The sequence below is a fragment of the Carcharhinus amblyrhynchos genome, chromosome 19, assembly GCF_965287045.1.
Source record: "Carcharhinus amblyrhynchos chromosome 19, sCarAmb.v2.hapA, whole genome shotgun sequence".
NCBI lineage: Eukaryota > Metazoa > Chordata > Chondrichthyes > Carcharhiniformes > Carcharhinidae > Carcharhinus > Carcharhinus amblyrhynchos.
In genome coordinates this window covers 40,632,021-40,658,984 of record NC_137342.1, presented here as the reverse complement: position 1 = coordinate 40,658,984, position 26,964 = coordinate 40,632,021, and the positions used below count along the sequence as shown (strand labels likewise).

The 26,964-nt window shown below is 45.1% G+C and overlaps 1 protein-coding gene across 4 annotated transcripts in view; it reads right to left on the bottom strand.

Moving 5' to 3' along the window:
* The window catches only part of plxna4 (plexin A4), a 641,164-nt gene that overhangs the window by 141,060 nt on the left and 473,140 nt on the right, over nucleotides 1-26,964 (bottom strand). For all 4 annotated transcript variants that reach the window (XM_080207652.1, XM_080207655.1, XM_080207653.1 and 1 more), the window contains exon 9: nucleotides 20,809-20,923. In XM_080207652.1, coding sequence (XP_080063778.1) covers nucleotides 20,809-20,923 — 115 coding nt within the window. The remainder of the gene's footprint in view (nucleotides 1-20,808; nucleotides 20,924-26,964) is intronic.

Below are 26,964 nucleotides of genomic sequence, written 5' to 3'. Positions count from 1 at the left end.
GCCCCCCACACCCAGAGGTCAGAGACCTCTTTTTAGATCTTACTTAAAACCTATCTCTTTGATCAGATGTTTAGTCAAAGAGTCATAGAGGTTTACAGCATGCAAACAGGCCCTTTGACCCAACTTGTCCATGCCAACCAGTTTTTACCACTAAGCTGGTCCCAATTTCCCGCATATCCCTCTATACCCATCGTGCCCATGTAACTAACTAAATGCTTTCTAAAAGACAAAATTGTACCCGCCTCTACTACTATCTCTGGCAGCTCATTCCTGACACTCACCACCCTCTGTGTGAAAAAATTGCCCCTCTGGACCCTTTTGTATCTCTTCCCTCTAACCTAAACCTATGCCTTCGAGTTTTAGACTCCCCTATCTTTGTGAAAAGATATTGACTATCTAGCTGATCTACGCCCCTCATTATTTTATAGATGTCTATAAGGTCACCCCTAAGCCTCCTTCGCTCCAGCGAAATAAGTGCCAGTCTATCCAGCCTCTCCTTATAACTCAAACCATCAAGTCCCAGTAGCATCCTAATAAATCTTTTCTGCACTCTTTCTGGTTTAATACTATCCTTTCTATAATAGGGTGGCCAGAACTGTATACAGTATTCCAAGTGTGGTCTTACTAACGTCTGGTACAACTTCAACAAGACATCCTAACTCCTGTATTCAGTGTTCTGACCAATGGAACCAAGCGTACCAAATGCCTTCTTCACCACCCTGTCAACCCATGACTCCACTTTCAAAGAACTATGAACCTGTACCTCCCCGAAACGGACATCAACAGTGATCAACGCTCCATATCTCAGAAAGAATTTATTTGCATCAGTTTATATCTTCCGCCTGTCTAAAAGGTAGGGCTGGTTAACACAGGTGGTTACAGCATGGTTTTTTTCAAATACAGGGGAATGGGGATGAGAATTGTATCAGCCATGATTGAATGGCAGACCTGACTTGATAGGTCAACTGGCCTAATTCTGCTCCTATACGTTATGGTCTTACCAATGGTAAGGCTTTAATCCCCTTCCTGGCCTAGATCGTTCTTGGAGTCTACACTATCCCTTTGTGATACCATGGCTATATCAAACCATGATCACTGCCTCTGACAATGAGGATGCTGTGAGATAAGAGAGAGAGACTTCACATCAAATAACCTTGTCAATTGTACTCAGCTTTTTCCAGACCTGGATCACATCCTCTTCAATCTTCCTTTTCGCAGGGAAAGCAAATTTCTATCTTTCTGTCTCGCTTCACAACTTTGAGCTTTTATCCCCCACACCCCCACCCCCCCTAACCGTGTAAGGCACCCAGGTCCCCTTGAAGGGTAGCCCACCCCAAAGCTTCTCTGGGAGTGAGAAACACTGGCAAGGTTACATTTACTGCCATAATACAAAAGCGAAATACTGCAGTTGGTGGAATCTGAAACAAAAACAGGAAACGCTGGAAAATCCCAGCAGGGCAGTGCGGTGGCACAGTAGTGAGCACTGCTGCCTCACAGCTCCAGGGAACTGAGTTTGATTCCCGGCTTGGGTCACTGTCTGTGCGAACTCTGCATGTTCTCCTCGTATCTGCGTGGGTTTCCTCCGGGAGACCTACGTCAGACTCCTATTTATTGACCACAGCTCAACCTTCGACACCATTATTCCCACAAAACTCAAAGAACAAAGAAAATTACAGCACAGGAACAGGCCCTTCAGCCCTTCAAGCCTGTACAGGCCATGCCGCCCAACTGAACTAAAACCCCCTACCTTTCTGGGGACCATATCCCTCTATTCCCATCCTAATCATGTATTTGTCAAGACATCCCTTAGAAGTCACTACCGTATTCACTTCCACTCCCTCCCCCGACAACGAGTTCCAGGCACCCGTCGCCCTCTGTGTAAAAACTCTGCCTCGTACATTTCCTTTAAACCTTGTCCCTCGCACCTTAAACCTAAACTCATCTCTAAAGTCCGTGGCCTGGACCTCGGCTCCTCCCCCTGCGACTGGATCCTGAACTCCCTAACCCACAGACCACAATCAGTAAGGATAGGTAACAACTCCTCCTCCACAATCATCCTCAGCACCAGTGCCTCACAAGGCTGTGTTCTCAGCCCCCTACTATAGTCCTTATTCACCTATGACTGTGTGGCCAAATGCCCCTCCAAATTGATTTTCAAGTTTGCCCACGCCACCACCGTAGGGGTCGAATCTCAAACAATGACGAGACAGAGTACAGAAATGAGATAGAGAATCTGGTGAACTGGTGCGGTGACAGTAATCTGTCACTCAATGTTTCCAAAACAAAGGAGATCGTCATCGACTTTAGGAAGCGTAGTGGAGGACATGCCCCTGTCTACATCAATGGTGACAAAGTAGAAAGGGTCGACAGCTTCAAGTTTTTAGGTGTCCAGATCACCAATGACCTGTCTTGGTCCCTCAGTGCAGATGCCCTAGTTAAGAAAGACCACCAACGCCTCTAGTTTCTCAGGAGACGAAGGAAATTTGTCATGTCAGTTACAACTCTCACCAATATCTACAGATGCACCATAGAAAACATTCTTTCTGCTTGTATCACAGCTTGGTGTGGCTCCTGCTCTGCCCAATATTGCAAGGAACTATAAAAGTTTGTGAATGTAGCCCAATCTATCATGCGAATCAGCCTCCCATCCATTGACTCTGTCTACACTTCCCGCTGCCTTGGCAAAGTAGCCAGAATAATTAAGGACCTCATACACTCCAGGTATACCCTTTTCCACCTTCTTCAGTCGGGAAAATGATAAAAAGTCTGAGGCCATGTACCAACTGACTCAAGAACAGCTATCAGACTTTCGAATGGATCTACCTTGCATTAAGCTGATCTTTTTTCTACACCCTAGCTATGATTGTAACACTACATTCTGCACTGTCCCATTTCCTTCTCTATGAACGGTATGCTTTATTTGTATAGCGCGCAAAAAACAGTACATTTCACTGTATGCTAATACATGTGACAATAATAAATCAAATCAAATCAAATTCCTCCCTCAGTCCAAAAGGCGTGCTCGTTAGGTGCACTGGCCATGCTAAATTGTTCCTTAATGTACCCGAACAGGTGCTGCAGTGTGACGTCTAGGGGAATTTCATGGTAACTTCATTGCAGTGTTAATGTAAGCCTACTTGTGACACTATTAAATAAATTTGAAACTTAAAGCTTAGGTCAATACTAATATTTTGAGTCAGGACGACTCTTCGTCAGAGTGAAAGACAAAGAAAATAAGATTTGTACTGTTTGAGTGGGCGGGGGGGTAATTACCAAATTATAGGCGAAAGATAAAGGCAACGTAAATGGTGGTGATCATGGCTAAGAAGGGTGCTAATAGCAGCTCATTAAGAAATCAGAACATGTAAATGGCAGAACCAAGGTAAACAGAGTGAAATATTTATTGCCCATCCCTAGTTATCCTGAGATTGCAGCGATGATGCTGGAATCTCAGCGGTTACTTTGATAATGGTGCTTTTACCATTATGGGGGTGAGGTTGGGAATTCTAAGATACAAGTGTTAAACATAGGAATGTAGGAATTAGGAGCAGAAGTAGGTAAGTTCAGTACTTTGAACACTCCATTATTCAATCAGATCATGGCTGGTCTCTCCCTGGTCTCAAATCCACCTCCCTACCTGTTCTTCCTGTTTTGCCTTTTCATATTAGAAATATGTCTATCTCCCTCGTGAAACCATTCGACAAGTTAGACTCCACTGCGCCATGGGGCAGTGAGTTCCACAAATTCACCACCCTCCACAAGAAGTAGTTCCTCCTCATCCCAGTTTTAAATCTACTGCCTCGCAACCTATACCTGTGACCTCTTGTTCCAGATTGCCCCATAAGAGGAAATATTGGTCCACATTTACTTTATTAATCCCTTTTAAAATTTTATATACCTTGATTAGATCCCCTCCCATCCTTCTGACGCCAGTGAGTACAAATCCAAAGTATTTAATCGCTCCTCATATGTCAATCCCTTCACTTCTGGGATTAAAGACAGTGCACAACTTGGAGGTGCATGTACAAACATAAGAAATAGGAGCAGTAATAGGCCATTCAGCCTTTCAAGCCTGCTCCATCCTTCAATAAAATCATGGATGATCTTCTAACTTCAATATCATTTGCTTGGACTATCCTCGTAATCCCTTGATGTTTTTAATATATAATTGTACTGAACAGTGACTGAACCAGTGCAGCCCTCTGGGCTAGAGAATTACAAAGAGTCACTACCCTCTAAGTGGAGAATTCTTCCTCACTTCAGTACTGAGTGGTACCCCCGGTTCTAGATTCCCCAGCCAGGAGATTCATTCTTCCTGCATTTACCCTCTAAGCATTTTGTATATTTGAATAAGATCACCTCTCATTCTTCTGAACTCCAGAGAATAAAGACCCATTCTATTTAATTGTTCCTCGTAGGGCAACCCTCTATCCCGGGAATTAATTTAGTGAACATTCATTGCACTCCCTCAGTGACACCAATGGTCAAAAACCTACGACCTTGCCCAAGCAAGGCTGCAAAATCCCGCCCTATATCTTTCTTTAGGAGATAAAAATTGCACACAATACTTCAGCTGTGTTCTCACCAAGACTCCATATAACTGCAGTGAAACATCTTTACTCCCATATCAAATCCTTTTGTAATAAAGGCCAACATACCATTTGATTTCTTCTGATATTCTTTCACCAGTAATCCATATAGGCCAGGATATCTTCCTTCCCCAGGCAGTCAGATGCCCTTGTATTTATTTAGCTCTGCTGATGACAATTTAGCGTCGACTGGCACTCTAAGTGAGTGATCAATAATCATACCCCAATGTTCTTCCTTCTCTTCCGCTGCTAATGGGTGCCCTTTCATCATCTACTCACATCTGCTGCTCTCTGTTCCAGCATGAATCAGTGTACATTCATCTACATTAAAGAAACATCTGTTCAGGCCACAGCAGTGGTAACGCTGCCCAAGGGGCTTAAAGGGATAACACCCTAGTAGATAGGTATTTTTTTGCCAAATTTTTAGTTTCAACTGCACCAAAATGGCATCAGCAACATCTCTGTAACCCCGAAGTATCACAGCTTGGTATGGCTCCTGCTCCGATCAAGACCACAAGCAACTACAAATGGATGTGAACATAGAACATAGAACATTACAGCGCAGAACAGGCCCTTCGGCCCACGATGTTGTGCCGACCAGTTACAAAAACAATGACCCACTAGCCTATACCAATCCCTTTTCGTCCATAAACCTATCCAGAGATCTCTTAAACGCCCCCAAACTAGACGCATTTACAACTGCAGCAGGCAGGGCATTCCAATCCCTCACCACCCGCTGGGTAAAGAACCTACCCCTGACATCCGTCCTGTAGCTACCCCCCCTTAATTTAAAGCCATGCCCCCTCGTGCTAGCTTTCTCCATCAGAGGAAAAAGGCTATCACTATCCACCCTATCTAAACCTCTAATCATCTTATATGTTTCAATAAGATCCCCTCTTAGCCGCCTTCTTTCCAATGAAAACAACCCTAAATCCCTCAGTCTCTCCTCATAGGACCTCCCCACCATACCAGGCAACATCCTAGTAAACCTCCTCTGCACCCTCTCCAATGCCTCCACATCCTTCTTGTAATGCGGGGACCAGAACTGCACACAGTACTCCAAGTGCGGCCGCACTAGAGTAGTGTACAGTTGCAACATGACGCTGCGACTCCTAAATTCAATCCCCCTACCAATAAACGCCAAGACACCGTACGCCTTCTTAACAACCTTATCTACTTGATTCCCAACTTTCAGGGATCTATGTACACATACACCTAGATCCCTTTGTTCATCCACACTATTCAAAGTCCTCCCGTTAGCCCTATACTCGACACATCTGTTGCTCCTACCAAAGTGAATTACCTCACACTTCTCCGCATTAAATTCCATCCGCCACCTCTCGGCCCAGCTCTGCAACCTATCTAAGTCTCCCTGCAGACTATGACACCCTTCCTCACAATCTACCACACCTCCAACTTTGGTGTCATCAGCAAATTTACTAATCCACCCAACTATACCCTCATCCAGATCATTAATAAAAATTACAAACAACAGTGGCCCCAAAACAGATCCCTGAGGCACACCACTCGTAACTGAACTCCATGATGAATATTTACCATCAACCACCACCCTCTGTCTCCTATCTGATAGCCAATTCCTGATCCAACTTCCTAGATTACCCACAATCCCATACATCTGCATTTTCTGCAGAAGCCTACCATGGTGAACCTTATCGAACGCCTTACTAAAATCCATATATACCACGTCAACTGCCTTGCCCCCATCCACCTCTTTGGTCACCTTCTCAAAAAACTCAATAAGGTTAGTAAGGCACGACCTACCCGCTACAAAACCATGCTGACTATTTCTAATCAATTCATTACACTCCAAATAACTATAAATCCTATCCCTAATAATTTTTTCTAAAACATAGCCCAGTCCATCATGCAAACCCAACCTCCCATCCAATAGCTCTGTCTACACTTCCCGCTGCCTTGGAAAAGCAGCCAGCATGATCAAGGACCTCATGCACCTCGGACATACTCTCTTCTACTTTCTTCTGTCGGGAGAAAGATACAAACGTCAGAGGTCACGTATCAACTGACTCAAGAACTGCTTCTTCCCTGCTGCCATCAGAGTTTTGCATGGACCTACTTTATATTAAGTTGATCTTTGTCTACACCCTAGCTATGACTGTAACACTACATTCTGCCACCTCTCCTTTTCTTCTCCTCTATGCACGCTATGAACAGTATGTTTTGTCCATATAGCGCACAAGAAACAATACTTTGCACTGTATCCCAATACATGTGACAATAATAAATCAAATCAAAAACTTCATTCAGCCTTACAACTCTCCATGATCTCTGCACTCCACCAATTCCAGCCTCTTGCACACCCCCAATTTTAACGATTCCATCACAGGTGGTTTTACCTTCAGCTGCAGGCCCCAATTCTTTCTTATAGGATCATAGAATCTACAGTGCGGGAGGTGGCCACTTGGCCCATCGAGCCTGCACTGACAACAATCCCACACCTTGACACCTTTCTGTCTGCCTCTCTCTCTCTCTCCACTTAAAATACTCCTCAAAACCAACCAGTTGGACCAAGTGTTTGGAGGTCTCGCCCTGTTGCCCGTGGAAGCTCTGTGTTAAATATTGTTTGAAAATGTCTCTGCGATGCACTTTGGGACAACTTCACTGCATGAACGGTGATATATCAATGCTGAGGAATCGCTGAAAGTGGGGAAAATAATTGATTTTGCGTTGTCATCAGCAAACGCAATCATGATTTGGCAGCTTTGTTATTAAGGTATTTTTGGGTGCTTAGTCTTCCTCTGGGTAAGTTCCTTTCCGATTCCACACGGCAATCAAACAAGGTCAAGGAAACAAAACAAAAAAAAAAGTGTTGGATAAAGAGGTTTGGCAGCATCTACGCTCGGCAGAAATCCAAGAAAAATAAACCTGTAACATTGCCTGCAAACCCCATTCCTCCCCTCACCACCATTTTGGAACTTGCAACGCTTGCTGCTTTTTAAAAGTTTCTTTATATATTAGTGCCACAAGTAGGCTTATATTAACAGTGTGATAAAGTTACTGTGAATACCCCCCAGTCGCCACACACACTGTTTGGGTACACTGAGGGAGAATTTAGCACTTAACCACTGTGTCTTTCGGACTGTGGGAGGAAACTGGAGGAAACCCACGCAGACACAGCGAGAATGTGCAGACTCCACACAAACAGTGAAACCGGGAATCGAACCCGGGTCCCTAGCACTGTGGAGGCAGCAGCACTAACCACCGTGCCACTGTTCTTTTATTTCAGATCGCCAGTGTTTTATTAAGAGAGACGAAAGCATGGCTCCCCAGGCATCCCGACGGGCAATATAAGTCAATGAGGAAAATTGCTGCACATTTGGGATTCAGGATGTAGTGGGAGAGAGATGGACAGGTCGGAAGCTGAATAAGCCTCAGCGTAAATTATTCATCACCAATAAACCACTTCAGCACTGGACTCTGGTGGCAGCATCAGCTTTGTTTACCCATTCTCTGGCTTCAGTTTCCTTATTTGGATCATTAATTTAAAAGGCATATCAATATTATGGCTAAACACTGATTGCTGTCCCTTTAGTGCCCAAGCTTACTGCAATAGTCATTCCTTTTTATGGGCAGTGGGTCACTTACATGTTGATGGATTCCAGAGGGATTTAGACTTACAGATCCTGAGAGGAGGCTAAACTGCGGAATAATTGAGCACTGGCTTAATTTATTACAGAGTCGACCGAGGCTGGTTTCCAGGGAGTTGTTTTGTTAGATTTAGTGATTAGCAAGGTATGTAGATGTCCTTCATTTACCTGCAATCCTTACATGCCACAGGAAGCTCCTCCGGTCCATATTACCTGCAGGGAGCCGGGGTTTCTGACTATGGAGGTGTCTGTATTTCTCATTAGAACAGGGCACGGACCAGGGAGTCACACTGCCGCTGTGCGTATCTGCACCCTCTTCACCCTCAGAGAATGGTGTGCGGTGTTAGAAGGTTTGTGCAGACTGATTAACAATGAGGTTTGATCTGAGTGAAAGTGGCTTGAGTGGCCGACAAGATCTGGAGTGGGACTTGAACCTGCTGCTTTCTGGCACAGAGCCACCTGGGCTCCAGAAATCAGCCTGATAACCGGTGCGCATTTCCAGTAGGGACGCACACCAGGCTGCAGTTCAAGGCTATTTTTTATCTATTCATGGGACATGGGGGTCGCTGGCTGGCCAGCATTTATTGCCTATCCCTAGTTGCCCTTGCAAAGGTGATGGTGAGCTGCCTGAATTGCTGCAGTCCACATGTTATGAGCTGAGCGATTTTTCCATAGAATCCCTATAGTGCAGAAGGAGGCCATTTGGCCCATCGAGTCTGTACATACAACAATCCAACCTAGGCCCTATTCCCGTAACCTCACACATTTACCCTGCTAATCCCTCTAACCTACGCATCCTGGGACACTAAGGGGCAATTTAGCATGGCCAACGCACCTAACCTGCACATCTTCGGACTGTGGGAGGAAACTGGAGGAAGCCCACGTGCACACGAAAGAATGTGCAAACTCCATAATGATAGTTACCCAAGCCGGAAATCGAACCCGGGTCCCTGGAGCTGTGAGGCAGCAATGCTAACCACTGTGCTACTGTGCCTGCCCAACTGACTGTGCAAATGATACAAGTGAGTGGCTTGCTCGGCTACTTCAGGGGGCAGTTGACAGTTGACAACATCGCTGTGGCTCTGGAGTCACATGTAGACCAGGCCAGGTAAAGACAGCAGATTTCTTTTCCTAAAGGATATCAGTGAACCAGATGGGTTTTTAATATCAATCGACAACAGTAGATTTTTAATTCTGCCATGGTAGGATTCGAACCTGGGTCCCCAGAACATTAATCAAGCAATAAGACCAGTAGGCCATTGCTTCCCCATACTGGGCCATCAACTAGTCTGCAGCTACCTAGTTGGTGTGTTGTGGAGGAGGGGATTCCAATCCTTGAGAGTGGGGTGTCTGATGGTAGTCACATAGCAGGGAAGAAGATGTGATGACCCTCATGATCTTTATGGGAAATCACTGATTGTCCTCCCAGTTGGGATCATTGAATACGAGCTCCCTGGAGATTGGTAATTAAACAACCAGGTGGAGCTCGTATACTGATCCCTGTATAAAGCAAGACCCTGAGAGGGCCCATTATCTTTTAGTCCCAGCAGGAGCTGTTTGTGTTCATCACAGGCTTGTGCAATAGAAGCATAGGTGCTTCACAGCTGATTCCTGGAATTATCATATAAGGTAACTTGGCCATTCCGGGGGGGAGAAGTAGTCTTGCATTTTCATCTCCACAGGTAGTGAAGCCATTTTCTTCATCAAATAGTTCTCATTTACCTTAGACTGCCTGGATTTCTCAAGGCCCCAGAGAAACTCAGCTGGTGTTAAACCTGTACAGGAATCTAAATGCTAGGCCCCAAGCCTCAGAATAGGTTGACCCCCCCCCCCACCCCTTGTCAAATCTAGGTTGTCACTTGCCAGATGCCAAGAACACTGGGCACCAGACTGAGCAGACAAAGGAGTTAAGGGTTATAGGGGACAGGCAGAAAAATGGAGTTAAGGTCACCTCAGGTCAGTTATGATTTGATTGACTGCTGAAGCAGGCTGCAGGGCTCTAAAGGCCTACACCTGCTCCTATTTCTTATGTCCTTATATTCTTAAAAGAGCAGCAATGTAGTTCAAGGGACACAGTATCACTGCACACAGAAACAACATTACCAGACACCAGAAGAGAAAATGCTGGAAAATCTCAGCAGGTCTGGCAGCATCTGTGAGGAGAGGAAGGAGCTGACATTTCAAATCCAGATGACCCAGGCTAGTGCTTCCTGGTCCACTGCTTGAGTAGCGCAGTGTGCCAGGAAATACCAGCAGGAGATTGTAACGAGACTTTCTCAAGCATTTTCTATGGCGCTCGCAGAGAAACAGCGCAAGGCTGATTACCGTATCAAAATCAACCTTTGAGTGTCATTACCGAGCCTGGGATGGTATCGACCGGGCTTGAAAATGTTTCTGCCCACACTGGGGGAGGTCCCCACCAGCAAGGATTAAAGCTGCTACCCAACAACAGTCTTGCTGGTGGGGACAGAGGCCATTGAGACCCCCTGGGGCAGGGGGGAGGCCATTGAGACCCCCTGGGGCAGGGGGGAGGCCATTGAGACCCCCTGGGGCAGGGGGGAGGCCATTGAGACCCCCTGGGGCAGGGGGGTGCCCCTTGAGTGCTGCCAGCCTGGCACCCTGGCACTGCTAACCTGGTACATAGAAACATACAAACTAGAGGCAGGAATAGGACATTCAGCCCTTTGAACCTGCTCTGCTATTCAGTCTGATTATGGCTGATCATCAAATTCAATAGGTTGATCCGGCCTTCTTCGTTATATCTCTTGATCTCTTTAGCCCCAAGCGCCATATCTAATTTCTTCTTGAAATCACACAACATTTTGGTCTCAACTACATTCTGTGGTAGTGAATTCCACACATTCATCACCCTCTGGGTGAAGAAATTTCTCCTCACCTCTGTTCTAAAAGGTTTACCCCTTACCTTCAAACTATGACCCCTAGTTGGGAACCATGGCAAGGTCTGAGGGGGGCAGGGCCTGCTGTGGGGCATAGCTGATCAGTAGTGGTGGGGAGGGAGGGCGGAACCGCGGCACATTCTGCTCAGCGATTGGTGGGGGGAGTGAGGGGAACGATCGGGACTGGCCACGGGCGGGGGGACTCGGGTTAGTCATCGGGGAAGGTGGTTGGGTCGGCCATCGGGGGAGGGGGTGGTCAAGGCTGGCAATTAGGTTGGGGGGGGGTGCGCAGTGAGTCAGGATAAGGAATCGGGGGGGCGGGGAGTGGGGTCAGAGCCATCGATTGGGTGGGGGGAGTGTTTGGCGAAGCCATCTGGAGATTCACATTCAGGAGGTGGGCCTACTGGGGCGGGCCTAGTCCTTGCCTACCCCATTCCCAGCAAACATCCCCCAGCAGACTCTGTGCAGCACAGAACGCTGGAGATTGAACTGACTAAGTTTGCCCAAAAAAATGGAAAAAATCCCACTTTTCTGCCCTTTGGACAATTAATTTATTTGGGGGGGGGGCGGGGGAGTAGAAAATCGCCCCCACTGTTGTAATGAAGGAAATGTGGAGCCAATTTGCGCTTAGCAAGCTCCCTCAGATAGCAAGGAAATAAATGACCAGGTCACCTGATTTAACAGTTTGTCGAAAGATAAATATTGGCAATAACATCAGAAGCACTGCCTCCATCCTTCAAACGATGTCACGGTATCTCTAACATCCACCTGACAACACGAGCAAGGTCTTATTTAGCATGTAACACACAAAAATGGCTCCTCCGACAATGCAGAGCTTCCTCCGCACTGCAACAAATTCTGGGCTCAAATCTCAGGTGTACAGTTAGTGTCTGTAATCTCTCTGCCCTAAGTTACTGGTGAAATTAGATAATAATACTGGAAAGACTCCGGAACTGGCGACACTCGGACCAATGAACCACACTCATATTTGTTACAAAGTTTACAGTTTAAATAAAAGAGGAAGCTCAAGGAGGCCAGTGACCTCGCGGTTCTCTCTGTTTTGATATGGGGCAATGGTTGCTATCGGGCAGACATTCGGACCAAAGACCAGCCAGAAAGCACAAGAAAGACAAATCTCGGCGAGGCAGACCAGTCCTCCCGTCACGTAGGAGCTGCAGAATAAAACTGTGACAAGGAAACACAGCCCGTTCCAAGGCTTTTCATTATCTGTCCCATTCACTCCTCAAACTCAAGGTTTTCCGAACATTATCAATGTGAGATAAGACAGAGAACACCACATAGAGCACTCATTATTGGACAAATGCACCTGCTGCTGAAAGAGCAGATGTCCCAGATGTGACTATCTGCAGTTAGGGGATGGCCTGGCCTTGGCTACCACAAAAATCAAAACAAAACCCTACAAACAAGACGCTTACATTACATTTCCTAAGATACGGATGACGCTAGCAAAGTTACATTTATGTCTTGTCCTTAGCTGTCCTGACAAGATAACACAGCATCTCCACCACACCCTTCTCTTTACAACCAACAAGCCAGCTGTGCTATCCCAGGGGTCACGAGTCAGAGGGAGGTTTCCTGAAAGACATTTCTGAAGCAGTTGGGCTGTACAACAATCTGGGAGCAGCCTGGGTAACAAGTTAGCCCACAAAGTACAAACGGCTTGAGATCCCAAGGGGGGACTCGGATACCTTTTAACCTGTTTTGGCACAACACAGGGGTTACAGTCCCAACGCAAAGCTGTGTTAGATTTCTCCCTGCTTTCCACCAGCCTTTTTCTACACATTGTAAATGTGGCACTCCCACCCGCACGTCCCACCCTTCCCTGCAGGGATTTTGACATGGTTTGTTTCGCAAGTTGTGACAAGTGCAGACATCAAATCGATTTGCCAGTCTTTGCAATGTCATGATACTAAAGTTAGACACACACAGATTGTGTGCCAATGCCCCCAGTGATGAACCAACAAGGGCAAACAAGTGGAAATAAAATATTGCAACTTTTCAGGGGAACTACAAGAGCAAAAGAAAGACCTTGTTGTACCATTCTGGTTACTGGCCACAGCTGTAAAATGTGACAACAATGCTGACATCTTTCCAGAGTAAAACCCCAACTCTCACCAGATAATCTCAAATGTACAATTTATCATAATAAGACCGAACTATTTCTAACATTCTTGCTATGTTTACTGTTGGGAGGTTATGGGCTATAGAAGGGTGTCTCTTAAAGGGGTCTTCTTACTCTTCACTAGGTTTTGTTTTTATTTAAGCAGATTTGGTTAAGTTTCGCTTAGAGTTGGTGCATTTGGTCAGTGCCTGCATCCCCTCCGACATGGCGGACTTGGCCAGTTCCCCAAGCAGTAGCAGGCGCACAGTCTGGATCTCCCAGGAGTTGATGGTCTGCCACTTGTAAGAATGGGCCAGACGGGAAGCCTCGCCTGCATTGCACTCAAAAATGTAATTGATGAATGAGTTCCAGATGCTCAGGGCCTTGAGGGTGTTGCCAGTGCCAGGGCGAACCTACTTCATTACCTTGTAGATGTAGATGGAGTAACTCTTCTTGTTTCTGTTCAGTTTCTTGCCGCCCTTAGGTGCCAACTTCTTGATGACTTTCTTGGCATCCTTCTTGCCAGCTCCTTGCTCCTTTCTTATCTTCTGCCTGGTTCACAAGTCTTTGTTAACAAGTCAGACTTGTTACACATGCAGTAAAGGTTGCGGGTTAGGGGCCATCTCCATGCTTAGGGCCAGAATTCTCCAACCTTGACTATAGCTGGGATTCTCCAGTCCTGCTGCTATGAACAGAGATTTGGCTGAGTCGCAAGTTCTCTGTTTTCACTGGCAGGAGGGCATGTGAGACTGGAAAACTCCAGCCCAGATCTCAACCTGCCTCTGCTCAGCAGCGCACTTACTCCAGACCTGTGTCCAGTACCACTGTGTGGGCAGCTCCACATTAATCCCGTATGTGCTGCACCCTTATACCACAGTTACAACAGAACACTGGCTTTCACACTGGTCCTGGGCTAAACTAAGGAGAAACATTTGCACACACGACACTCCCTGCTGTAAGCCTGCAATTGAATTTTACTTGGTTTCATATTGCAATCTCTGTTTGAGTATGGGCAGATTTCCAAAAGAGCAGAAAGAAGATCTGAAGCTATTGAGTAGTCAAGACTGCAGTAACATCTCTGAATTAACAATAACCTTATTACTGTCTCCAGTTCAGATACAAAACCCATGTGTGTTAATTAGGCATGTCAATCATCACAACTCACTGATGGAAGGCGCCTGCGAAACAGTCATTGTAAGACCAAGTGATTTTGGATTTTCTTTCCTCTCTAGGTGAAAGACGCTGCCCTGATCTTAAGTGTCAACTGTCTGGAGTTCTTCTTGCTCCCTGTCAGTGTCTTCTCACCTTAAAGACATGAGCGAGCTTCGCCCAACTAAATTTCAGCAGGACTACGTTCTCAGCAAGGAACCTCGTTCAGCCAAAATGTGGACCAGAGCCTCTGAGCTATAGTGTTGTAGCCTTGTCACCAACTCACAAGCCCTGTCAGGAGCATAAACTTGCTACATTTGCCATCACATGAGTGGGCTATTTGAGCTTGGTGTCCTTCTACAGCAGCTTTGGTCATTTCTTCAGCCAGATGGAGGTGAATCTGTGGAACTCATTGCCACAGAAAGCTGTGGAGGCCAGGTCACTGAGTGTCTTTAAGACAGAGATAAGTAAGTTCTTGATCAATAAGGGGGTCAAGGGTTACGGGAAGAAGGCAAGTGAATGGGAATGAGAATCGTATCAGCCATGATTGAATGGCGGAGCAGACTCAATGGGCTGAACGGCCTAGTTCTGCTCTTACATCTTATGGTCTTTTACATCAACAAATGTACCCATGTGCACTGTCCATTAGGAACCAGTGATCTTTTTCTTATTTGTTCAAGGGATGTGGCCATTTATTGCCCAGCCTGAGGGAATTTAAGAGTCCTCCTTGCTGTGGCTCTGGAGTCACATGTAGGCAGACCAGGTAAGAACCACAGATTTCCTTTCCTCAAGGACATTAGTCAAGCAGATGGGTTTTTGCAACAATCGACAATAGTTCCACGGTCATCTTTTAATTCCAGATTTTTTAAAAATTGAATTCAAATTTCACCATCTGCCATGGTGGGATTTGAACCCAGGTCCCCAGAAAATTACTCTGGGTTTCTGGAGTACTAGTGCAGTGACAATACACCTACGCAACCCCACCTCCCCTACTGTTAATCAGGTGTAGGAATCCAGTCTGATTTCCATTTCCCTCTCCCAACGCTGCTGAAATGCTTCCCCATCTTGCCCTGTGATGCTAACACCAACTTAATGATTCGAATGTTTCCTCCCACTTCCACCAATCCCGTGACTTTGAGTAGCTCAGGGCACAGTAGCAGCAGGAAAGTGCGAACACCACTATCTCCATATTCTTCTCGATGCCACACATCATCCTGACCCGGAAACAAATCATCACAACTCTGGAACTTTCCTGCTAGCAGCACTGTGGGACCACCTTCACTAGTGACTCAAGAAGGAAGCAATGGCTCAAAAAGGAGGCTCATTAATATCTCCTCAATGGTAATAAATGCCAGCCTTGCCAATGATACACATTTCCGGAGAATGAATCAATATAAAGCCTGCCTGAGATCCGATCAGAGCCAGGATCAGACCTGGGCTCTTCCTGACTTTTTGGCTTAGTTCCCTACCCTCGGCTTGATGGCCAAGGAAGCGTGGGAGTTGCTGGGTTTTCACTGACATTTTACTCAGCCGGCTTTCCAAATTCTGTCTGGCAACACTCTTCCAGCACCCTCAACTAACAACTAGTGGATAAACTTCTCGAAGACTAGTTCAAAACATCATTCATCAGTAAATAGGCAGACTTGCCCCCGTGACTCTGTACAAGCCAAGCTCTTTTATCACACCCCTGTTAGTGCCAAGAGAAAAAAAACATAATTACAGACTTTCTTTCAACAAAAATGCACGATTTCCAAACATAGCTTCTTGTTTGCTTTGAAGTTAGGCCCTTAAAGTCTATCTCAGTCCAGCCGTTGCCCTGTCGCAGGAAGTCCAGTTTTCCTGTGAATGGCTGTTTATTTATGTTGATGGTTGGAAGGCTAAGATTCCCAGACACACGCCCAGAATAGTGACCTCATTAACCTCCCAGCTGCTTGTTTTTCTTTCCAGCTCATTAATAAGGATGAGAACAACAACTTACATTTATTTAGCACCTTTTAATGAAATACAATGTCCCTAGGCACTCCACAGAGCATTCTAAATCCAAGTCTGACACCGAGCCACAGAACGGGGGTATGAGGGTTGATGGCCAAAAGCATGATCAAGGAGTGAGGTTTTGAGGAGTGTCTTAAAGGGGGAAAGCGAGGTGAAAGGGCAAGGAGGTACTCCCAACCTGAGGGCTTTGGCAACTAGAAGCAGGCACCCCCCACTGCCCACCTCCCACCCCCCACCCCAGCATCAAAAATCCAGGCTGGTCAAGAGACCGGAATTAAAGGAGCACAGACATACTGGAGGAGATGACGGAGATTAGGAGGGCTGAGGCACCGGAGGAATTTGAAAACAAAGATGACAATTTTAAAATTAGAACATGGCTTGATTGGGAGGTTCGATAAGGGAGGGAGTTGGCATGAATGAAGACATGAGCGGCAGAGATTTGGATAATCTCAATAAGGGATAGAATGTGTGAAAACAGCTAAGAGTGTGTTGAAACAGCCAAGTCTCAAGTAGAAGAGAGTGAGCATAGTTGGGCATTGACCTGAGATTACGGGCAGGAGAATCAGTAACCAAACCAGATCCAGTTAAGGAGACTGGCGATCAGAGAGGAGATGCAGTTTTATTATACTCAGAGTTATGTATGGAATGTGGACTTCCAACAGGGAGGAAGAGAAATAGAATCATAGAATCCTTACAGCGCAGAAAGAGGCTATTAGGCCCCTCAAGCCTGCACCGACAACAATCCCACCCAGGCCCATCAACATAACCCTACATATTTACCCTGCTACTCAAGGGCAGTTTAGCAAATCAACCCAACCCGCACATCTTTGGAGTGTGGGAGGAAACAGGGGCACCCGGAGGAAACCCAGGCAGACATACAAACTCGGCACAGACAATAACCCAAGGCTAGAATCGAAGCTGTGAGGCAGCAGTGCTAACCACTGTGCCACCGTGCTACCAATACATGAAGGGGAAAAATTAGCAAGGATATGGGGAGTTGGATTGATGAGAACTCAGTGAATGTGTCCTCCCACATGTATGAGAAACTGAATCCCACCAGCTACATGAGACTAGATTCCATTTCTTCATAATCATAGAGTCATAGGGTTTTACAGCACAGAAGGAGGCTCTTTGGATCATTCTGTCTGTGCTGATCATCAAACACTTATCTATTCAAGTCCCATTTTCCAGCTTGGTCCAAAGCTTTGAATGCTATGGCATTTCAGGTGCTCACCTAAATGCTTCAAGCTATTCAAAGCCAATTGCAAGTGTGGCCTCACCACGATCTGCCTGTTAAATTAATACCTAGCTCATGAACTCTAGTTTCTTCCCTTCACACAATCTCCAGCATCCAACTGACCAACTCTCTCACTCCGGCAGTTGATTGTCCAACGTGTCAACATTTGCCCAACATCTGGAGGAGATGGTGATATAGCGGTAATCTCACTGGACCAGCAATTATCAATCGCATGAATAGTCCTAAATTATTGCTATCCTGGTTTATGTTTTGAATTTTTTTTTTGTTTTTTGTTCTCATTGCCCCTCTCAGCTGTTCAGAATGCCCTTCCACTTTTGTATAATCCAAGTCTTTAACAAGTAAGACTTTTCTACACTGCCACCAGGAAATCCAAACCACCTCCACCAGTCTTCCCCTTACATTTAAAACCTGAGTTTGATGTCTTATCTTTGTCTTAGTTCACTTGTGGATGGCACAGTGGTTAGCACCGCTGTCTCACAGCGTCAGGAATCCGGGGTTCGATTCCCAGCTTAGGTCACTGTGTGGAGTTTGCGTATTCTGCCCATGTCTGCGTGGGTTTCCTCCCACAGGCTGAAAGACATGCTGGTTGGGTGGATTGGCCGTGCTAAATTCTCCTTCAGTGTACCCAAACAGGCACTGGAATGTGGCAACTAGAGGATTTTCACAGTAATTTCATTGCAGATTAATGTAAACCTACTTGTGACACTAATAAAAAACAAAAAAAGGTAAATCCAGAGACTCATGTTTATGCTCTGAGGATATGTGTTCAAATCCCACCACAGCAGCTGATCTAATTTATTTTTGTTGATTGACTTTAAAGTCTGGAATGTAAAGTTAGTCGTAGCAATGGCAACTATGAAACTATGAATTGACTGTCGCAGAAACCTATCTGGTTCCCGTATGTACTTTACGGAAGGCATTCTGCTGTCCTTATCTGGTCTGGCTTACACATGACTCAGGACCCACAATAATGTGGTTGATTCTCAAATGCCCTCTGAAACGGCCCAGAAAGCTATTTAGTTCCAGGACTATTAGGGTTGGCCTTGCCACCAATGCCCACATCCCACAAATGAATAAATAATATAAAAATTACCAATCCTGGCAGTGTAACATTTACCCAGGTCAATCAAACAGCAACCAAAAGAGAAGATTCTGGAGTCTCTCAGCAGATCTGGCAGCATCTGTAAGGAGAGAAAAGAGCTGACCTTTCGACTCCAGATGACCCTTTGTCAAAGCTCAAAGGCATGGAAAGTGGGAGATATTCTCTTTATGGACTGCCATTAGCAGCATTTCCCCTTGTTTTTGTGGCTATGACTCATCTTTCATTCCTACAAAACAAACATCTCCCACTTTCTACGTCTTTTAGCTTTGACAAAGGATCATCTGGACTCAAAAAGTCAGCTCTTTTCTCTCTTCACAGATGCTGCCAGACCAGCTGAGATTTTCCTGCATTTTCTCTTTTGGTTTCAGATTCCAGCATCTGCAGCAATTTGCTTCCAATTAAAAAGCAAGGAGGTGCTTAACTTTGGAATATTTGTCTGTCAATTAAATATCCTTTTTCAATCATCTGCAATATTTCATAGTTAAGAACTGAAAGCAACAAATTAAATAATCACGCTCTTTTTTAACTTGATTAATTCTTAATTGCCAGAGACTCCACGATATTCCCAGGGGATTAGCAACTCAGATTAATACCTGCCTTGGTACCTGGCTGGGTTCACACTCCACATGGTACCAACCTGGAGCAGTAAGTCCACCAGGGAATTTGCTTCCCTTCCCTTGAGATTTCAATTTGACACAGAGTCTGGGATTTAAGCTTATGTTTATTTATTATTATCACAGATAGGTTTACGCTAACATTGCAATGAAGTTACTGTGAAAATCCCCGAGCCGCCACACTCCAGCACCTGTTCGGGTACACTGACGGAGAACTTAGTACGGCCGACGTATCCACCCAGCACATCTTTCGGACTGTGGGAGGAAACCGGAGCACCCAGAAGAAACTCACGCAGACATGGGGAGAGCGTGCAGACTCCGCACAGACGGTGACCCAAGATGGGAATGGAACCTGGGTCCCTGGCGCTGTGAGACAGCAGTGCTCATCACTGTGCCACCGTGCTGCCCACCGTTACAGAACTCGACCTGAAACCAAAACTACCTCAGCGAAACAGCTGTATTTTAAACACATTCAAGGTCAGATTATGTTACAAACCTCCTCCTTTACCAGATCCTCAAAGCAAAAATGTGTTCAATATTTTCTTGCAAGAGCAAGGACTTTTCAACAGTCAAACAACTCAATCTGCCTCGGAAAAAGTAATCAACGGCCACCACTCGATGATGCAGAAATTTTACAAGGGCATGAATTATTTTAAACGTGAACAGCTGGCAAAAGGATTCAAAAAGGCTAAAGTAATAAAACCTCTATGATGCCAAAGAGGCCATTCGGCCCATCAAGTCTGCACCAGCAACAATCCCACCCAGGCCCTATCCCCATAACTCCACATATTTACCCTATTAATTCCCCTGACACTAAGGAGCAATTTAACATGGCCAATCCACTTAACCAGCACATCTTTGGACTGTGGGAAGAAACCAGACCAGTGGCACAATAATTAGCACTAGGTTCGATTCCCGACTTGGGTCACTGTTTGTGTGGAGTCTGTATGTTCTCCCTGTGTCTACGCGAGTTTCCTCTGGTTTCCTCCCACAGTCCAAAGATGTTAGATGGATTGGCCATGGTAAATTGCTCCTTAGTGTCCCAAGATGTGTAAATTAGATGAATTAGTAATGGGAAATGTGAGGTTCTGGAGATGGGGCAGGAGAAAGCGTCAGGGTAAGATATTAGGTCAGAGTGTTCACTGTGGACACAATGAGCCAAATGGCCTCTTCTGCACTGTAGGGATTTAATGAATTGCCCCCATCTCAATCTCACATTCTTCCAAAAATGCGCAGGTTAGGTGAATTGGCCATGCTAAATTCTCCGTCAATGTACCTGAACAGGCGCCGGTGTGTGGCGACTAGGGGAATTTCATAGTAACTTCATTGCAGTGTTAATCTAAGCTGACTTGTGACTAATAAATAAACTTTTTAAAGTTTGTAAGTTTTCAGCTGACATAACTTTAACTGGTCCAGACAGGGAGGAGAGGGTAACAAAAAAAAAGGAAAATGTCCTTACCTCTGAAATTTTAACCCGTCCCTCTTGGAAGGAGCATGTCCGTGGGTCATGTGTGCACATGTGTCGATATTTACACCAGTGGCACTGATAGGGACTGTTCACACACGATAGGCACCTGGTTAGACAAAACAGACAAGCTCATGAATATCCTCAGGACACAGCTCAAACTACAAGTGTTTAAGTTCAGGCCACTTTCAGCTAATTCGAACCCAGCCTCACTAAGGTGAAATGTTGAGCTATCAGACTTTAAAGAGATAAAAAACATGCCAGTTGTTCTCTCTGACCTAGAAAGAGGAATTTACCAGTACCATCCAATCTTTCGGCAAATAGTAATTGAACTCTGATTAATCCTTCATTGCTTCCTCAAACATTGAAACGTTTCTGATAGAGTGGGCCAAGGAAAAACTAATTCCCTCTGGCAAGTGGGTCAGTCATGAATTTAAAACCACCAGCACGAGATCTAAAAGTGAAACGAGGAGAGCGTCTTCTACTTGGAGAGTTTTCGGTATCTCGGACTGCTCTGCCTGAAAGGCTGGTGGAAGCTGATTTCATAAATAATTTTAAAGGGGTGCTGGACGAGAGGACGAGAAACTTAGAAGGATACAAACACAAAACGGAGATTTGAGGACAAACAAAAATGTCCTTTCAAAGAACCAGCTGGGCCGAATGGCTTCTTTTGGTTCTGCAATTTTCTATGATTGGTGCAGTGCATTTTGTCCACTTGAGGCTCCTATTCACACATGTACCAGCAGAGGGAGTCTGCTAGGAAAAGATAATAAAGGATCCATGCTTAACAGCTCATGCAGTTCCAATTCTAAATGTCTTGGGCTGAATACATAACTTAGTCGGTCCCAAGAGTTTCACAATTCTAATCGCAGTTAGTGATCTTTAAGGACCAGTCCATGGTATGTAAGAGTTCCACACTGGAGAAGCTTGGGGTGTTCTTTGTACAGCAGAGAAAGTTCAGAGGAGATTTGATAAAGGTGTTTGAACTCATGAAGGTTTAGACAAAGAAATTGTTTCAAATGAATGAAGCATAGTTATGCTTCCCGATGACCAAGACAATGATATTCAAGACATACTTTAAAAAGTTGCAGATGACACCAAGTTTGGAAACACTATCAACAATGATGAGGATAATCTTATACTTGAGAAAGACAAAGACATGTTGGTAGATTGAAGAGACAAGTGGCAGATAAAGTTCAATGCAGAGAAGAGTGAGGAGATTTATTTTGGCAGGAAGAATATGGAGGGATATATAGAATAAAGGAACTCTAATAGAAATGCATGAATAGGGAAATCTCAGTCTACATACAACTACAGCAGACTATGTTAAGAGAGCAGTTAATAAAGCATATAGCATTTTAGACTTTATTAATGGGAGCACTGAGCACAAGAGGTCATATTGAATTTGTATTAGATGTGAGTTAGACCTCCTCTGGTGACTATGTCCAGTTCTGGGTGCTATACTTAGAATCATAGAATCCCTACAATGCAGAAGGAGGCCATTTGGCCCATCGAGTCTGTACCAATCACAATCCCACCCAGGCCCTATCCCCATAATCCCACATATTTTCCCTAGCTCGTCCCCTGACACTATGAGGCAATTAAAGTGGCTAATCCACATAACCCATTGGACTGTGGGAGGAAACTGGAGTACCCGGAGGCAATCCATGCAGACACGGGGAGAACGTGCAGACTCCACACAGACAGTGACCCAAGCCAGGAATTGAACCCAGGGTCCCTGGCGCTGTGAGGCAGCAGTGCTAATCACTGTGCCACCGTGCCGCCCTGTACTTGATGTAGGATGTGAAAGCATTGAAGAGTACAGAGGATATTCACAAGAATAATTCATGATAAACAACTATGGCTATGAGAGTGAATTGAAGAGGTTGGGACTGTTTTTCATGGAGAAAAGACTGAGAGGAGAGTTGATAGATATATTCAAGATCCTGAGGCATATGGACAAGGTAATAGTGAGAAACTGTTCCACTCAAGAGAGTATCAAAAACGAGAGGGTACGGATTCAAAATAATTGGCAGTGATGCAGAGAAAATATTTTTCACCGGAGGGTGGTTGGAGCCTGGAACAAACGTCCTGAGACTGCGGTGGAAACAGGTTCAATTGAGGTATTCAAAAGGGAACTTGATTTGTAAAGAAAGAAGGTGCAAGAATATTTTGGTCTGATCCAAAAGGGATGGCACAGTAGTTAGCATGGCTGCCTCACAGGGCCAGGGACGGTGACACAGTCTTGGGTCACTGTCTGTGTGGAGACTGTACATTCTCCCCGTGTCTGTGTGGGCTTCCTTCGGGTTCTCCAGTTTCCTCTCACACTTCAAAGATGTGCAGGTTAGGTGGGTTGCCCTTAGTGTGGAATGAGATAGAATGCTCTTTCAGACAGCAAGTGCAGACTTGATGGGCTGAATGGTCTCTTGTGATAAAGATTCAGTGATTTTGTAATAAGGGGGCACAGATTTAAGGTGATTGGCATAAGAACCAGCTGGAACATGAGGAAAAAGTTTGTTTCTACAGAAAATAGATGGGTAAGATCCGGAATGCCCTGCCTCTCAGAGTGGTGGAAGCAGATTCAATAGTAACATTCTAAAGGAAATGGATAAATATTTTAAGAAAAAAAGAAAACTGGAGGAATGTGGGACTGATTGAATTACTCTTTAAATAAGCTGGCACATGCATGATAGGTTGAATGGCCTCCTATGCTGTACTATTTTGATGATATTGTGATTCCCACAACCATTAATTTGATTTTGACTTGAGTTATTATTGTCACATGTATTATTATACAGTGAAAAGTAGCGTTTCTTGCATGCTATCCGGGTCTCCTGGAATTCTGACTCTTCTAACAGCACTGTACCAACACCACATGGACTGCAGTGGTTCAAAACCACCACCAACTTCTGCAGGACAATTAGGGATGGGCAAGGCCCACACCCCAAAAACAAATTAAAGTATTCCTCCAAACAGTACCCTGAGTGAAAGCACTTGATTCGGTTAAAGGCACTTTTATTTATTTCTGTGTGAAGGGTGCGAAGGAAATTTGGCATGTCAGCTACGACTCTCAACAACTTTTACAGATGCATCATAGAAAACACTCTTTCTGGTTGTATCACAGCTTAGTATGACTCCTGCTCTGCCCAAGACCACAAGGAACTACAAAAGGTTGTGAATCCGTCATGCAAATCAGCTCCCATCCATTGACACTGTCTACACTTTCCTCTGCCCCAGTAAAGCAGCCAGCATAATTAAGGATACCATGCACCCAGGGCATACCGTTCATAGAGAAGGAAAGAAGAAATTGCAGAATGTCGTGTTACAATCATAGCTCGGATGTGGAGAAAAATCAACTTAATACGAGGTAGGCCCATTCAAATATCTGATGACAATAGGAAAGGAGTTGTTGTTGAACGGTTGGTACATTGGTAGGTGATCTCAGACTTTTATATCTTTTTCCCAACAGAAGGAGAAGGAAAAGAGAAAAAGAGGCTTTTGGAAGTGCCTTAAAAGGAGGACAGAGAGGTAGAAAGGTGAAAAGATTTAGGGAGGGTAATGCAGTGTTTAGGATGTAGAGGACTGAAGGCAAGGTCACCAGTGATGGAGCAATTAATATTATGAATAGATAAGAGTCCAGAATTAGAGGATTGCCGAGATCTCAAATGATGTAGGGTAAGAAATGGAAACTTTATTCAATCATTCACTATGCTCTATGGCTGCCATTTTAAATAAAAGTCATCAACTCATGACCTCTAACTCAGTTAGCATCTCTGTCAAAATGGCCACCAGGGTAATGCGCCATTGACATGTTTAGAGTCCATCCATTCATGGTCATATTCCAGGTCCAAAGCAGCAGCAGAAAGACCTGGAGTACATGTGCACAAATCATTGATAATTAATATTTAAATGGATTCTCTTCCTGGCCAGAGCAGTTAGACAAAGTTAGACAAATGGCAAATGGCTTCCATGGCCAGAACAGAGCAGCAGAATATCGAAGTAAGCAAGTTATGGTGAACATTTAAAAAACACTGATTTGGGACGGCATGGTGGCACATTGGTTATCACTGCTGCCTCACAGCCCAGGGACCCAAGTTCGATTCCAGCCTCGGGTCACTGTCTGTGTAGAGTTTGCACATTCTCCCTGTGTCTGCATGAGTTTCCTCCAGGTGCTCCGGTTTCTTCCCACATTCCATGGATGTGCAGGTTAGATTGATTGGCTATGTTAAATTGTCCCTTAGTGTCAAGGGGACTAGCTGGGTAAATACATGGGGTTGCAGCGTAAGGGCCTGGCTGGGATTGTCGTCGGTGCAGACTTGATGGGCCAAATGGCCCATGGGGATTCTATGATCACAACTGTAGTATCACGTCCAATGCTAAGAGTAGCACAGGAGGAAGGGTGTGAGGGGGCAAAAAAGATCTGAAAATGGTCCCAGGAGCCAGAGCTAGTTTGGAGAAGCTGGGGTGATCCTAAAGAACAAAGAAAAGTATAGCACAGGAACAGGCCCTTTAGTCCTCCAAACTGTGCCTATCATGATGCACTAGCCAGAAAAAAACCTTCTGCTCTTACTCATCCCATATCCCTCTATTCCTTCCCTATTCATGTACCCATCCAGATGCCCCTTCACCTTCTCACTTTACGGAAGAGGGGATTGAGAGAGGATTTGATGGAGATTGGCAAAATCTTTAGGGTTCTGGATCGAGCAGAGAGGGAGAGACTGAGTCCACTAGCAGAAGAATCAAAGGACATCAATTTGAAATAATTGAACAAAGAGGCAACGGTGTCACAAGGAAAATTTGTTTCACACAGAGGGTTGCTGGGACCTAGAATGTGCTGCCTGACAGCAAGGTGGAGGGAAATTCAAACATGGCTTTTCGAAGGAAACTGGATCACTGAACGGAAATAAAATCAGCACGGCCATGTGGAAAGGGTGGGGGAGAGGGACTGTGTGAGCTGTGAGAGGCAGCAGGAGCACGATGGGTCAAATGGCCATCTTGTGTGTTATAACCATTCTGTGGTCAGTCCACTCAAACCACGCATCCGTAGTAAAGCTGGGAAATTCCACAAGAAATCCACCAATCAACCTACAAAAAAGCAGGATTAGGCTTTTGAGTTGGATGATCAGCCATGATCTTAATGAATGCTGCAGCAGGCTGGAAGGGCCAAATGGCCTCCTCCTGCTCCAATCTTCCATGTTTCTATGTAACATCGGGATGGGGTGGTGGTGGTGGTGGGGGGGTGGGGGGGGGTTGGGGCATTGACAGAATTTCAGGCTCTGTCACTTTTGCTAAATTGACCTCACTAATTGCAGTCTATTTGGTCAATCTTTTATTCAATGTTTCATAGACCAAGTCGAACATGTAAAAGACTACTGCAGAGCAGATGCACAGTAACAAAATGATTCATCATTGACAGCCATTTTCATCTTAACCAGCAATTGAGAGCAAAATTAATTTTCATGCAATAAATATTTTATTAAAATATTTTCTGTTTTTTTCTTCTTGCAAGTCTGACCTCTTCAATTAAAGGGAAGGAAAACTGAGTTGAATTTGACAGCTGGTTTTCTTGCTGAAAAATCAATCTCGAAAACATACTGGCCGACTGTTTTACGGAACACCTTTGCTCAGTCGGCAAGCATGACTCCCAACCTTCCTGTCGCTTGCCATTTTACCCTCAGCACCTTGCTCGCATGACCACATGTCCATCCTTGGCCTGCTACAATGCTCCAGTGAAGCCCAGCGAAGCCCAGTCTCATCACCTGGTTGGGCATGTTGCAACCCTTGGGACTCAATATTGAGTTCGACAACTTTGGATTTTGACATTTCTACTCAATCTTAAGCCACCCCCTTCTCTTTTTTCAAATATTCCATACATGTATAGCCTCGATGCAAAACACATCCCTCCCTCTCTCATACCCTCTACTTGCTTAAGAAAATTTGGCATGTCAGTTACGACTCTCATCAAGATTTACAGATGCACCATAGAAAGTATTGTTTCTGGATGCATCATGACTTGGTATGGCTCCTGCTCCGCCCAAGATCACCAGGAACTACAAAAGGTCATGAATGTAGCCCAATCTATCACGCAAACCAGCCTCCCATCCATTGACTCTGTCTATACTTCCTGCTGCCTCGGAAGAGCAGCCAGTA